Source organism: Nomascus leucogenys, chromosome 8 (assembly GCF_006542625.1).
Source record: "Nomascus leucogenys isolate Asia chromosome 8, Asia_NLE_v1, whole genome shotgun sequence".
In the NCBI taxonomy this organism is placed as follows: Eukaryota; Metazoa; Chordata; class Mammalia; order Primates; family Hylobatidae; genus Nomascus; species Nomascus leucogenys.
The window spans coordinates 33,803,999-33,820,637 of record NC_044388.1 but is presented as its reverse complement, the minus strand read 5'-3'; the positions used below and the strand labels follow the sequence as shown (position 1 = coordinate 33,820,637).

The following is a 16,639-nucleotide window of genomic DNA, read 5'->3' as shown; positions in this document are numbered from 1 at the left end:
TTAAAATTCAGAGGCGCTGTTTTTTCCTTCTTCTGTGTATTTATTTCTTCAGAGGACATGCATCCAATTAGTATATTTCTTTGGCTGATAAGCACTCATCAAGCTGCGCCCATTTACTCATTTATTCTGCATGCTTCATTTTTTTCCCAAAGGTCATTAAAAAAAATTATGTTTTAAGCATTCTTAAACAGCCTAAGAAAACATTTTACCCTGAAAGTGAATACAGAATACATGTGCTTATTACTAAAGCAAAGACTATGCTTACCAACCCACCATTGTTAGTGAGAATTTAGAATCTTGGCTGACCTCTTACAGAGGTAAAAATCCACCCTTGGTGGGAACAGCTGCGACTGTGAAAGAAGCTACAAATAACATGCTGGGAATTCAGCAGGCACTGTTATTATATCCTGTTTATACTGTCATTTTTCCTATCAGTAGGATATTATTTATACAGACCCCACCCATGAACTTCTTGTTTATCTTATTATAGAAATCCTCTGAATCTATAAAAAGAAACTTCTGTATTTGTTTCTGGAACAAGCACATGTGTTATAATTTTGCACCTCATTACACTTTTTATTTAGCATTTTCTTTTGTTATGCACCACTCGTTCTCATTTTTATCTCAAGGTTGACTTACTTCACATATTAGAGTTGAACTTAAATCTTTTTAAGAGAACTTGTTGTAAGATTCAGGAGAACCACATCCTAAACCTTAAGGTAGATTTCATCAGGTACATATTCTTTGATACACTTGACTAATTTGTTTAAAGACAGAAAAATGCGTATATACACAGAGGAGGTACTGCAGGGAGTGAGCTCTAGGTGACCAGAAGGCTTCCATACTCAGACTCACTCTAACCTAAGTGGACCAATTATGAGGACAAGGCTTTATTCAGTTCTACTACCTCACTATTCTCTAGCTGGATCTCTTCTCTGCAAAGAGAAGCCTTGCCCCTGAATTTAGGTTGATGGCTGGGCAGTCTGGGTAAAAAACGTAACACAATAATACACAAAAAACATAGGAGTTCAGTAAGTAGACCAACAGGACAATGAACCAATATGGTTATCAATCATCCTCATTCCCCAGGCCTGATATAAACAACTGAAGTAGATAAAGGAAAAATGCAAGTTCCTTAAGGGCAAAAATTCACACAGCATTTGTTGAGCAAATGAATTATTATTTTTGGAGAGGGCACACCACTGAAGAAAGTCACACTGGACAAATTTTCACATGTATAGCTTGTGTCAGCATCACCTGTTCTCCTCTTACATTACAAGGCAGCTAGGTAAACATGGAATGTTCAGAGTACCTGTACAATGCTAGACTCTTTGTGTAAGGAAAAGTCACTCTTGAAGAACATTGCTCTAAAATGCATAACTAAAATGAGTACTACACCTCAGGGTGATGAACTAAGAGTAATTAATTTCAGAAAAAAAGAGAGGTCTGCAAGGACTAAATTGGTCAAGAAGTTAAAATGAGGGTAACAACTGAGATAATCTTGATAAACAGAAATTCATAAGGCTGAGATGAGGAGGTGAAAGGTATCTTTGGCACAACCAAAACTCTGGAAGCATCCAACTGGCAGAATTCTGGGAATGGCAAACAGTGAAATTCAGCTGGGAGCATACTGAATAGAGGATGGCAACAAACAAGAAGGCTGGAGTCAGATTACAAGAAATTTCATTTTTTAGACAATGGTGAATCATCAAAAGATATCTGATCAAAGGAAGATGAACGCAAGCTTTTGAAGTAGAAATAAAGACGAGGAAGAGCAAGTTAGGGTGAGGTTGAAAATGGGGAAAGAAGTTTGTAACACTACCAAATCCCATAGATATGGCAGCAAAAGAAAGGTCCATGGGGTACAATAGATAATAAATGTGTAAATGTATTTTCAGTACTTGCTTGCAAAAACAGGAGATGATAGCCGGGTGCGGTGGCTCACATCTGTAATTCCAGGAGATCAAGACCAGCCTGAGCAACATGGTGAAACCTCATCTCTACACAAAGTAAAAAATAGGCTGGGCACGGTGGCTCATGCCCGTAATTGCAGCACTTTGGGAGGCCAAAGTGGGTGGATCACCTGAGCTCAGGAGTTCAAGACCAGCCTGGCCAATATGGTGAAACCCCACCTACTAAAAACACAAAAATTAGCTGGGTGTGGTGGCAGGCGTCTGTAATCCCAGGTACTTGGGAGACTGAGGCAGGAGAATCGCTTGAACCCAGGAGGCAGAGGTTGCAGTGAGCTGAGATTGCACCATTGCACTCTAGCCTGGGCGACAGAGCAAGACTCCATCTCAAAAAAAAAAAAAAGTAAAAAATAAAAGCCGGGCGTCGTGGTGCACAACTGTAGTCCCAGTCCCAGCTACTCAGGAGGCTGATATGGGAAGATCACTTGAGCCTAGGAGGTGGACGCTGCAATAAGCCATGATCACCGGCCACTGCACTCCAGCCTCGGGAACAGAGCAAGACCCTGTCTCAAACAAAACCAAAAAAAAAAAAAAAAGTAAAAACAAAACAAAAATAAAAACAGGATGGCATCATGATGACCATTACTGAGTGAGGTAATGCCAATCCACTGAAGTTAAAGTCAGTAGTTTACCAGTCTCCTAGAATAGCATTTCTCAAACTGAAATCACCTGGGCTTCTGGTTAAAAGGTAAATTATGTTTCAGCACATTTAGAGCAGTATTTAGTATTTTTGTTTGTTTTTGAGACAGAGTCTCGCTCTGTCGCCCAGGCTGGAGCACAGTGGCGCAATCTCGGCTCACTGCAAGCTCCGCTTCCCAGGTTCACGCGATTCTCCCGCCTCAGCCTCCCAAGTAGCTGGGACTACAGGCGCCCGCCACCACGCTTGGCTTTTTGTATTTTTAGTAGAGACAGGGTTTCACCGTGTTAGCCAGGATGGTCTTGATCTCCTAACCTCATGATCCGCCCGCCTTGGCCTCCCAAAGTGCTGGGATTACAGGTGTGAGGCACCGCGCCTGGCCAGCATTCAGTATTTTTACAATTCTAGCAAGCTCCCAGGTGATGCCAATAATGCTGTTCCACATACTATATTTTGAACAGCAAGATGGGAAAACCTATCTTTCAGTTTCCCTTTCCAAAAGAGGCAATACTATATTTAATGCATCATGTTTAACCCATTATGGTTTATCCCATGCCTTTAGATATGCTCAAGAAATGCTTTTTAAAGGTATGTTACTATGATTTGCATTAATTAAGGTTGGATGGGTTCCAAAGCTACTATTTTAAAAGTCCTAAATGATTCAAGATTCAGGGAATTCAACATACTAAGAAATGCTTCTACCTGAAAAAAAAAAAAAATCAACGTTGCAATGCTATTCTGTAACACTAAAATTTTGTCTTTTTAGTTTTAGGCTGGCAAACTGAAAGATACTATTGCTTCTAGTAATGGAGGCTGAAATGTAAGTACTGAAAGACAACATTTCTTCTTTTCAAAGTCCACATCAGTGAGTTTCACTAAAACCTGGTTGACTTGTCCTTACATTGCATTAAGACCCATAACATGGTCCTTGAAGATAAAGGTTAACAACATATTTTAAATATCCTATAGAAAAACACCTAAATACTACAATTAAACTAACACACTGTCCTTTGGTATAAGACTTCTACACCGAAGGACACCTTTAACTAAAGTATTTTACCATAAACAGAAGTGTCATTATTAGTGTAATATATTAAACACACACACTATAAAAGATTGGCTGATCTTAGATACTTGGGATGAAATGTAAGACTTCTAAACTCTGGTGTTTCATTTTTAACCAAATTAATGGCCAGTAACAACCTTTTAGGTAAATTAGCTTCAGTATGTATCATGGTCTAGAGAACAGAAATAGTATCTTTAAATCATAAGTTATTGTTGAAGATCAGATCCAAGTATTTCATTCTAGAAGGAAGAAAACTGAGGCATAGAAGCTAAAAAGCCCAAATTCACACAGCCATCTAGTAGAATGTTAATAAAACGAGGGGAGAATTAATTTTTATATCTATCAATATACAAAGTACAACAATGTTGCAACTACAAAATGTAGTTGAAAGAGTGTCCGGTTCTTCTAACGACTAAGGCCCAGTTACTTTTTTTAAGGGTCTTATAAATCACTGAGATCTAAGAAAGGAAGATCACACATTAACAAAGAAAAGACATCTGCCCCCAAATTTAAGAACTTCATTAAAAAATGCAATCTGAATAGAGAATGACACATATACACCACATACTAGGGATGGGGCTTAGGTGGGGGTGGAGAATGGGATAGGATATAAAGAACAAAGAGAAGACAATGGTAACTCTTCTCAGTAATGTTTCAAGGAATGCTTTTACATATGGAAAAGTGGTTTAAAAAACAACTTTCTTTACCCTCATGAATCATTTTTTAACTGGTATAATCAGGCATTATATTTGGAGGACTACAAAGCTTTTAAAAATATATAGTATAGAAAGCAGTTAGATGTGCATGTGTTGTACACTCTGTCACAATCAAAAGCAAACTATAGGAACCTTTTTAGCCACAAAATAGGGAATTTTGTGCTTATTACAAATGCTATAAAATTTACTAGCACAAGTCAAAAAAATCACCAGAGAAGTTCGGCGATATTGGAGACAATGGGTTTTAAATCACAGGCATACATAATTATGCCTAAGTTGACAGATCTGCACTGCAATGCAGAAATGCAAGCAATATTCCAACAGCTGCACCAGAAGGCAGAGACTAGACATGATTCCAGAATAAAGGGCTCTTCAGCTCTTACCTGTTACCTGTGCAACAACTGCTTGGGAAATCCTCCGATTGGCAAGAAAGGCTTTGATTTCCTCTTTTATCACACTGCTGTCCCTCCTAACAAAAACAGAAGACAAGACCAACAATGTATGTTGAAGGTAGAAATCCTCATCTTTGCTAAAAGAAAGGTGAAGCAGAGAGGTGGGGAGAACACAGAAAGGACACAAAAATAAAGGGTAAACAGACCAAACTTGTGTGAAAATATGAAATTACAATGAACCAAGAAACACCAAATATTCAAGTCCTAAAACATCACACCATCAGACAGACGCTTTAGTGAAGACCACAATAGATATAAGTCTCATACCAGAGGATGGTTAATCGCATGCTCTGTATAATTCACATTAGGAACAAGGCTGTCATATGGTATATACAAAGTTTCATTACTGGGGAATGAATATATCTTACACAGACAGAAATCCTAGAAAAATAAAGAGCAACAACAACAAATTCAGTTGTGAGCAGATTGTGGGCTCGCATGTTAACTACACAACTGCATGAATAATGTTCATTTAAAAACCTTTAAAATGATTAAGGAGAAAGCAATCATCATTCTCACAACCATAAAAATGTTAGCCATTTGAAGAAAGGCTTGCCCTTTAACTTCTTTTCCTGTATAAACAAAAAATTTAAAGTGGGATCGGTTGAATATAAAGTTTTAGTATTAAAAAGGCATTTATACATTTTGTATTATATATAAGAATACTTAAAACTACACAATATTCTGTGTCCTTGGGAATACATTATAGACCTTATTTTTCCTCCACTAAAATGCCTGTTACAAATTTTTACTTAAAGACTCAACAAATTCTCAAAAGACCAGACATTCACAAAAATGACAGTGAGTGGCAAGACTTCTGTTTTTCCACCAGAACAAGAATTAATAAACAAAAATTATAGTTAAACCCTTAAAACCGACCAATCTCTCTTTCAATGCTTTATTTTCAAAAGGATTACATAAACAGAGCAGTGGTTTCTGTTCAAGCTCAAAAGTAACATAGAATAGAGGTAACTTCTTATCTAACACAGGGGTCAGCAAATTACTGCCTATGGGCTAATTCTAGCCTGCCACCTATTTTTATACAACCTATGAGCTAAGGATCATTTTCACAGATGGACATTTGCAATAAATTTGACAACAGAAAATGCTAACAATAAACACACACTAGCACTAAGCAAAATATTATCCCTTCCCCTGCAATTTCATTCTTCTGACCAGTAGGCCTCTATTTTTAAAAACTGTACCCAATTATTATTATTCTGTATTGACTTTTGTGAATAAAAATTTGTGGCTGTTTGTTTTCTGTCTTATATATGTCTCTACATTATATCCCTTTTTTTTTTTGAGACAGAGTCTCACTCTGTTGCCCAGGCTGGAGTGCAGTGGCACAATCTCGGCTCACTGCAAGCTCCACCTCCCGGGTGCAAGCAATTCTCCTGCTTCAGCCACCTGAGTAGCTGGGGTTACAGGCATGCAGCACCACACCTGGCTAATTTCTGTATTTCTAGTAGAGTTGGGGTTTCACCATGTTGGTTGGCCAGGCTGGTCTCGAACTCCTAACCTCAAGTGATCCTCCTGCCTTGGCCTCCCAAAGTGCTGGGAATACAGGCGTGAGCAGTAGCGCCCATCCTACGTCTCTTCATTATATCCTTAAATTTGCCTCTTGGCCAGTCTAAAATTTTTACTATCTAGTCCTTTAGAGAAGAAGTTTGCTGACTCCTGATCTGAGACAAAGGATCATGAAACCTTAACAATTGTTTTGTCAAAGAACCACAAACTCTTTCTAGGGGTTCACATCTCTCTGTAGACTATCTGGAGAAACTAAAGTATCCTATCCAAAAACAATGAGTTGTGATTTAACTTGGATGAGGGATTTTAGCTCCCTGATGAGTAGTTGTTACATGCTCTGTTGAAAGGACTCTGTTGTAAGACCACGCTCCCTTTGGGGAATTCTGGAAAAAAACAGAGAGGTCATAGTGGTGCGTTTCCAGTCTGTAGCTCTACAGTATACTGCTGATCTATCAGTTGGAAATCCTAATCAAAAATATTCCTAAAGGAAAAAAATAATCAGCTGCCTAATGCAGTAAAATTTCTCATACTGATCTTAGATTCTGGTTAGATTCTTCCCAAAATGACTGTCTATATTTGAAATATTTCTTTTTCTTTTTTTTTTTTGGAGACAGAGTCTCGCTCAGTCGCCCAGGCTGGAGTGCAGTAGCGCGATCTCGGCTCACTGCAAGCTCTGCCTCCCGGGTTCACGTCATTCTCCTGCCTCAGCCTCCCGAGTAGCTGGGACTACAGGCGCCCGCCATTACGCCCGGCTAATTTTTTTTGTGTGTTTTTAGTAGACACAGGGTTTCACCGTGTTAGCCAGGATGGTCTCGATCTGCTGACCTCGTGATCCACCCATCTCAGCCTCCCAAAGTGCTGGGATTACAGGCGTGAGCCACCGCGCACGGCCTGAAATATTTCTTTGAAAAATATGCATTCACATTTTATTTAAAAATTGTGTATATGAAAAAGAAAAAGGTACAAATAAATATATTTAAAAGTCAAAGTAACTGCTGACTAAAATGCAGGTAATGTAGAACAAAAGCTTTCAAATGTGCATCAATAATCAGTGTACAAGAGATAACTTCAGCACTATTTCAATTGGCTTATATAAATAAAACAAATCATTTGGTTTCTTATATAACTATAAAATTAATCTGAAAATTTTTAAATAAAGTATTGCATTTCTATATATAGAATGATCTTCTAGGAAGATGAAGCTGAATTTAAGAGAATATTTATTCAGGTTAAATAAAAAATGTACTTTTGTGGGGGAAAAGAATTAAATGGGTTTTTTGACTACTAATTTACATTGTCATTTAAATCAATTTATTTTAATTAAATTCATCTAGACATTAAATCATACAGAAGAGATAACACTCAATTATTGAAATAGGAAATATCCAGTTTGTAAATTATTCACAGCCTTGCAGCACGATATTATTAAGGACTGCACAAAACAGAAGGAATCCCAAAAATCTGTCAAACAGTAGCAATTCACATTTTTAGATATTTGACAAGTTTCTAAGTGCCGATAATGTTTAAAAACAGAAATAGCCAGGCATGGTGGGTCACACCTGTAATCCCAGGACTTTGGGAGGCTGAGGCGGGCAGATCACTTGAGGTCAGGAGTTCAAGATCAGCCTGGCCAACATGGTGAGACCTCATCTCTACCAAAAATATTTTAAAAATAGCCAGCTGTGGTGGCACACACCTGTAATCCCAGCTACTCAGAAGGCTGAGGCAGGAGAATCCCTTGAACCCCGGAGGCGGAGGTTGCAGTGAGCTGAAAATGTGCCATTGCACTCCAACCTGGGTGACAAAGCGAGACTCCATCTCAAAAAAAAAAAAAAAAAAAAAGAAAAGAAAAAAGAAATAAAAAACTCTCACTGCTTTACCAGAGAGCTTTTTCAAAAAGCAAAACAAAAGACTTAAAAGATAGGGTTGTGCATGGGCAAGTCATTTAACAAAGCTGGGCCCTGGCTGTATCATCTGATAAAATAAAAGAATTGGCCAGGTGCAGTGGCTCACTCCTGTAATCCCAGTTACTTGGGAGGCTGAGACAGGAAAATTGCTTGAAACCAGGAGGCGGATGCTGCGGTGAGCCAAGATTGCACCACTGGGCAACAGAGTGAGACTCCATCTAACAACAACAACAACAACAACAACAACAACAAAAAGCATCAATACTCCCTTCACAAGGCTTTTAAAATTTGTCTCCTAGCAATGAAATTAAATATTGTGTGTATATATATGTCTGTAATACATAGAATCAAAAATCCATTGCAAAATTTTTTTTGAAATTGTAAAAATACTAAACATTGACTATTATTTTATGAAACTTCAGAAAGGTTCCCAAGAAAAGAAGAAACAAATGATCTGCTGTAATCATATAAGACCGAAGTAAACATCTGTACCAGGTATTTTAAGGTAGCATTAAAAGAGTTCTATACGCAAGCAGTGATGTGTCATTTAGTTGGTTTCACTTGGTATTTTCAAAATACTAAACGCATTCTATTTTCATTGTGTCCAATTCTCTTAAGTATTTTTAAAAGTTCCATTCTAGTGGGTTAGCTTTGTTGTTCAAACTTTGACATCACCCCCGTACCTCATTCTCTCTTCATTCAGCCTTCTTTAAGGACCTGCTACTCCTATTGTCCTCATTGTAATCTATGAAATCACCACTTTAGTAGTGTGAAAACTTCATTTACTCTAAATCTAATTCTCTCATCTTCTCCCACCCCTCACTTACTCTCTTCATCTGCAATTTTACATCCTCCTTAAAACGAAAAAATCCCCTCCTTCCTCTCTTCTCTTATAAAATCTCACACTCTTCAAGATTTCTATGCCTCAAATCTTACAGAATTAAAGTGAAGAGCAGGCTGATCTTGTCTTTGATTCCACAGCTTGCTTACTTCAAGATAAGATACCCACCTGATTTGCAACTAACCAATTCAAGTCCATGTCATTGCCTCCTACTCTCTTTTTCAAATCATTGCCATGCTAGATTCATCTGGGTGATTTCCACACCCGGATGAAATTCTTCCTTCCCACTCTCCATTGCCATTATTTTTATAACTTGCTAAACTTTCACTGTTACTTATAGACCTTTCTTAATATCTGGATGAATTCATCAGTAATGCCTGTTTGTGAAATCCCCTTTTACTAAGACACAGTTTAACTGTCATCTATTCAAAGACGTTCTCCCTGATCTTCAAAGCTAAAAAAGGTCTCTTCTTGCAATGGCTAACTTTAACATTTCAATACCACTACTCACATGCTAATATATTACATGCTGTTCTGTATTACAGTTGTTCCTAATCTTGTCTTATCTCTCCTACTACCCTGCAAAGTCCTTAGTCCTTCAGCACAAAGATTGTGCCTTATTCATTTATGGGGTTTGGATATAATAGAGCTTAATTTGTTCAACGAATGAACAATTCTGTAGTTGGAGATAAAAGGTTGTAAAAGGGAAAGCCTGATCTAGATAATTTATAAAACAGCTTTAAATTTTTATTCTTAAATAGATTTAAGCTTACCAAAACAGAAAGGAAAATAATTATTTATAGTAGTTCGAAATGACATTGCTTCCTTTTCTAGAACAAAGAATAATTAAAGACCACCTGTTTTAAAAATGATATGCTTTAAGATCTTCCATATTTTCATAGTTAATATACACTGCACATTCTTTAGGATCTCTTAAAGGTAATCATCTATCTGAAAGACTTTCAGAGATGAAGCAACACCTGCCAAGACAGACTATTTCACACTTGGAAAAATACAATGATGTACAAATTTCTTTCATGTTTGAATAAAACCTGTTCAAACCTTTAAAAAATCACTCAAAAATAAAAGTTACTAAATATGTATCAATAACATAGTAACTGGATATCATGACCATTTTGTCTTATCTACAGAACATGCACATCCTACTTAAGCAAGTAAAATACTTAGCCTATAGATAACCAACTTAGAATAACGCCTCAGTTTTATACAAAATACTAACATATCATAAAATTTAGTACATGGGTGGTTAAGAATAATATCCTTAGAGTATGGCATTATTAATAAATTCTGATAAGCCTCATTTATTTCATAATATGTACATAAAACACACATTAGTATCTATATGCTATTATATTAGCAGATATGTATACATACATACCCCTACACATATATTTATATATTAATAGATGCATTTTTAAACATTAAAACGTAAAATAGGTCTTTATTTTTGGCTTTAAAGTCCTTCCTAAAATGTTATATTCAACGATCTGTTAAATTCATATCGTAGTTTACCTTTTTTTCAACCTTAACTCAAAAATGAAAAAAGTGAAAATTACTTTCTCATTGTTTCTTAATGAGTTGATAAGGTATACAATTATAACTTGATGAAGTTCTACAAAAAAATCTCCATTATGAGCTGGGCGCGGTGGCTCATGCCTGTAATCCCAGCACTTTGCGAGGCCGAGGTGGGCGGATCACTTGAGGTCAGAAGTCCGAGATCAGCCTGGTCAACATGGTGAAATTCCGTCTCTACTAAAAATACAAAAATTAGCCGGGGGTGGTGGTGCACGCTGTAATCCCAGCTACTAGGGAGACTGAGACATGAGAATCGCTTGAACCCAGGAGGCGGATGTTGCAGTGAGCCAAGATTGCACCACTGCACTCCAGCCTGGGTGACAGAGCAAGACTGTCTCAAAAAAACAAAACAAAACAAAAAACAAAAATTCCATTATGTATCTCGAAATTATTAGGAGTGAAGTTTGTGAAGTCAATGAATTATAAGATTTTTAAAACTACATCTTGTGTATGAGTTGAGGAACGTGAACAAGCAAGAGGTGAAGCACACAGGTAGAAAAGGAAACAGGAAAGCACTCAGGTACCCAGGCTCCCCCACCAGACACCACCACTTCCAATGGGCTATAATATCACCATAGCATCTAGTGATCAGCAAGGGCAGTATATTCCTAAAAGGGCACAGAATACTCAGAAAGATCCACTGCTCAAATATTTCTCTAACATTCCACTAAATAAAAATTCATGTGGTAAGTGATTGTTTTGAAGCAGCAAATATCATGGGGGAGGGTGATGTGAAGCCCATGAAGGCAATTCATACTTCGTCTTATGTTAATTAACCACCTTTCCTAAAATCTTATTAAAACCTACAGACATGAAAAATTTATTTGGAGAGGCAATGTACACCAGTGACATACTGATAATAAAGACATAATTTAGGCTCTGCCACTTAATATTGAAGTTCTCTTGGGCAAAGTATTTAATTTTTGTGAATCCAGTTTCTCTGATCAACCTCACATCATGGTTTTAATGATTATAAGTGACAATGTCATCCAATAAACTTTCCCACTGATCCAAGGATTGTTATTATCTACAACCTGAGAAGCATGAGAGGGGGACAAAATGAAGGAAAGCAGGAGTGCAGCAGTGGGTGAGGGTGCAATGGCAGAAAACCAGAGAGATCTAGAAGGGCCACTGAGACCCCGAGATGATCAGGAGAACCCAAAGGGGCAGTTCTAACAAAGAAGCAGAGAAATGGAAAAAGATAAAGTGTCCTGATTATGCGACAAGTGGTAGTACATAAATACTGATAACAAAGTATAAACCTGTATATATACAGGATTTAACTACAAATCCCAGTCATTGCTAAATAGGTTTTCATTTATTTTGAGCATATATTTGAATTTAAACATTATGCCAGCCTATGAGTTAAAAGTCAAGTTTTTAGATCTTTATTATTCCAGACAATCTTCTAGAGACTTTTACTAATGAGTTTTCCCATACTTCTTGTTAGTCTTACACACATTTAAGAATTAACTGTTATGTCAAAAGCTTATCAAAACTGATGAACAGCAACACCACCGAAAAAAACAGGTTGGCATCCTTTTAAAATTGTTGATATCCTCTCTACTCAGAATAATTAAAAGCTAATCTTGTTATGTTTCAATGAGCGAAGTAACTTTTACTTGCCCAAATTGTTCTCCCTCTTAATCTTAACAACATTAAATTCAAAAGCCACACCTGAACTTTGGTCACCTACTTTAACACATGAAAAAGAATTCAAAGCCAAACTGATCTCTTATATTTTTAACTTTAAAAAAAAATTAGCTGGGCATGGTGGCACACGCCTGCAGTCCCAGCTACTCGGGAGGCTAAAGCAGGAGAATCACTTCAGCCCAGGAGGCGGAGGTTGCAGTGAGCCGAGATCGCACCACTGCACTTCAGCCTAGGCGACAGAGCAAGACTCCGTCTCAAAAAACCAAACAAAACAAAACAATGACTTGTAACTGTAACTGCTGTATCAAATTATTCATTACAGGTACTGATATTATACTTCATTTATATTGTACCTGGAATCCAGATAAAATAGTTGATTTAGCACAGAATTTCATATAATAAAGTTGTACCTAAAAATAAATTCAGGACAGTTTGGGTATCTCAACACTGTGGTACTATTGGACAGATCTTCCATGTGGCAATATCATTATGTGTCACTATTATTCCATCTTGAAGTTTAAAAATCTTTAGGAAGAATTATAATGATACTTATAGGTACTATTTTTATTTCTGACAAATTCCTGTTACAGTTTCTTTCATAATCTACCGTAACTAATTTATCTGCAGGCTCTTTCCCTTCTACTGTAGTGGAAATCTACTGAAAACAATACCTTTATCATCTCTATTCCTAGAGGAGTTTTTACAAAACTCCTCAATTCCAACAAAAGTAAATAAACTAGTATGGAACTCAAAGTCTCCCAAAACCTGTATTGTCTCCTAATATATTATTCTTATTACATTGTCTTACCCATCAGTAATTTTTATCAGACTGAAGACATGCCTTGCCTTTTCTACCCTTTACTATTCCCGTAATTTTAAATAAAGTTCCTGTATTTTAAAAACAAATGCTGTTCTTTACCATTTAGGTCAAGGTCACCCATTCATTAAACATATTAGGCCCCTAACATGTGCTAGGGAAAGTTCCAGATCCTGGAAGCACAATAATGGAAAACACATGGTGTTACCCTCAAAGTGTCCCAGGGTCCATTGTGAAGCCTTTCCTAATTATCTCTGTTGAAAGTAGATTTCTTGTGGGCCGGGTACAGTGGCTCATGCCTGTAATCCCAGCACTTTGGGAGGCCAAGGTGGGTGGATCACCTGAGATCAGGAGTTTGAGACCAGCCTGATCAACATGGAAAAACCCTGTCTCTACTAAAAATACAAAATAGCTCAGCATGGTGGTGCATGCCTGTAACCCCAGCTACACGGGAGGCTGAGACAGAAGAATCGCTTGAACCTGGGAGGTGGAGTTTGTGGCGAGCCAAGATCACGCCATTGCACTCCAGCCTGGGCATACAGAGCAAGACTCCGTCTCAAAAAAAAAAAAAAAACAGATTTCTTTTCTCAGTGTTTAAAACTGTAAGTTCTTACACTTATAAAAGACTGTGTGTGTGTGTGTGTGTGTGTGTGTGTCATCTATTGCTAAAATTAGAACCTATATAATAGACACCCTAAATTATTTTCTTGATTGGAATGTTGAAGAGAAAAATTAAGAGTGTATATATTCTGATCAAGATAAAATTATCCCTCAGAAAAAGTACTTACAACAGATTTTTAAGGATTAGAATGTGTCTGTTAGTCAGAAATTAGCTATTAGAGTCATAGAGAAGATTAGTGTTTGATAAACAGAATGGAAAAGGCTTATCAAGCAGCAAAGAGAAAGGGCTGAAGTAAAGAAGAGAAAATTTAAATTAAAAACATAAAGCTTGAACTTTCTTTCTTTCATCTCCAAAGGTGGGAGAAGGAAGTTACAGTTCTTATAGCTAAGTAGCTGAAACACAGCATACTACTTAAAAACAATCTAAGAATACAGACGTTTTTAGGGACTCTGAATAAGCAAAGTCACTAACCTCATTAATTCTTCCACTTTATCATCTACATCTAGGTCCTCTTCTGAGGCTTCAAAACTGTATGACCTCTGACCCATGCTGTTTGCATGGTAGCGAGTTGGTGACATCTTTCCATTGGATGTAGATAATCGCTCATTATTCTCCCTCCCATTTTGATTGGTAGTGCAAGGCTGTGGGGACGTATCATAACTGTTGCTAGGTGATGGGGACATTCCCGAATGCTGCGTCTGTGTGGAAGCTGTAGCTGTAGAGGAAGATGCTGGGACATTGTTGGTACTATTCCCATATGAACTTCCTCCATAGCTGGACCTTCTTCCAAACTTGTCACTATGCTCTTGATCAAGACGGTCCAAAGTTTCCAAGGCATGGAGAATTTCATGTTTAGTCATTCCAGTACGCCGAAGTCGCTGAAGCAGATCTATCTGCTCTATGGTAAATCTGGGTTCATCTGTATAATGAGACATGGTTTCCAGCAAACTAAAAAAAAAAGATAAAAAGAAGTCTCTTTATTGACAGAGCACATATTATACCAAAGCACATATTATAGAGAATATGTGCTACCAAAGCACATATTATAGAGAATGCTCAGAAGATGCAATATTTCTACATAAGCTTCTTTATTGAAAATGAAGGTATGTCCCATGCTAGAATGATTGTGCCATGGCAAATGGATTGGTACAGATACTAAATGTATTAGTAGGTGAACATAGGTGTAACATAAAACCTGATTTCATATAGCATACAATTTACATTTTCCTCAATTTTGGTAAATATCAGAACCAAAATTTTAGTTATGTAAATAATACCAAAACAACAGATTAGGTACATGGATTGCATTAAGCCCAGGCTATGTGATAACTCAGAAGTGTTTTGCCCATCTCAAGTGTATTACTCTACATTACAGTATTAATGGAAAATTACTGAAAAAAATAGTTTGTATTATATTATTTACCAAATATTAGCTAAACAGACCTAGGAATTCTCTACAACCTCACTTAGTGAAAACAAATGATTTGCTAAGCTAAGTCCAAGCAAATGCTAATAACCAACAAAAATATTTAAGTGGAAAACAGAGGTACATTAAAAAAAAAATAAGCACCATTTCATTCACCAGTTTTTCATCTCTGGTAATGCATTCTCTCTTAATAGCTACCCTGAGAAATAGATCTTTCATGGTTGTAGCCAAACAATGCTATTCATTTTTCTTAGGAAATTACTTTTACATGTTTCCTTTAACTAGCACAAGATACTGCAGCACATCAGAAAATGTTTTCTTAGGGTGAATAACAATATTAAGAGAGTAGTCAAATACTGTAAAAATTCTCACTGCTTGAATTCCTTTGTTGTTGTTGTTGTTGTTTTGGATATGGAGTTTCACTGTTGTCACCCAGGCTGGAGTGCAGTGGTGCAGTCTTGGCTCACTGCAACCTCCACCTCCTAGGTTCAAGCGATTCTCCTGCCTCAACCTCCTGAGTAGCTGGGATTACAGGTACCTGCCACCAAGCCTGGCTACTTTTATATTTTTAGTAGAGATGGGGTTTCAACATGTTGGCCAGGCTGGTCTCAAACTCCTGACCTCAGTTGATTTGTCCGCCTCGGCCTCCCAAAGTGCTGGGATTACAGGTGTGAGCCACCATGCTCGGCCTTGAATTCCTTTCTTATAAGACCTGACTTTCCCATTCAAGATTTTTTAAAGTTGTAATCTCTTTTATTTTGATATTTATTTTTCTAGTGCCAAATATAATGCACGGCATGCAGTAGGCTCTCAATAAGTGTTTGCAGATGGAAACAGATGTCAAGAAATTTCTTCATCTTTCTCAAACAAACATCTGCTCTGGGCCAGTGCCCTATAGCTACTGAAGTTCTCACTGTTTCTTTGTCCTTCTACACGAAAACTTTATTAACAGTCACTTCTAGGCAGGAACTGGGTACGAGTTTCACATAACATAATCTCATCCAGTTCTCACAGCAACTCTCTGTGGTAGATGTTCTTTATTCCTTTCATTTTATGTTGATGGATTGATTGTTGAGGAAACTAAAGCTCAGTGTAGTTTTGTACTTTACAAAAAATCTGAGTAAACAGTAGGAAAAAGATTTAAGCCTAGATCTTACTGACTCCAAAAGCACACATCATTCTCCTTTACAATACATTGCAGGACTTAACTGGAAACATATGATTTGGGACACAGGCTATTCTACTCCTTTAAGTCTCATTTAAAGCCATTTAGATAAAACTACTCTAATTACTGATGAACCTAGGGGTACTAGTAATAGTTTTCTACATTTAAAATCCTTGCTCCATCTAGAATTTTTATTGACTTAACAAGTAGAAAAAATTGGGGCTTTATTTCATTCCAAGTG

The 16,639-nt window shown here is 37.2% G+C and overlaps 1 protein-coding gene across 16 annotated transcripts in view; it reads right to left on the bottom strand.

The window, feature by feature from the left end:
- The window catches only part of HMBOX1 (homeobox containing 1), a 187,079-nt gene that overhangs the window by 82,404 nt on the left and 88,036 nt on the right, over positions 1-16,639 (bottom strand). For all 16 annotated transcript variants that reach the window (XM_030817038.1, XM_030817043.1, XM_012508503.2 and 13 more), the window contains 2 exons: positions 14,279-14,755; positions 4,773-4,858 (listed from right to left, as the gene is read on the bottom strand). In XM_030817038.1, the coding sequence (XP_030672898.1) occupies positions 4,773-4,858; positions 14,279-14,755 (563 nt within the window). The remainder of the gene's footprint in view (positions 1-4,772; positions 4,859-14,278; positions 14,756-16,639) is intronic.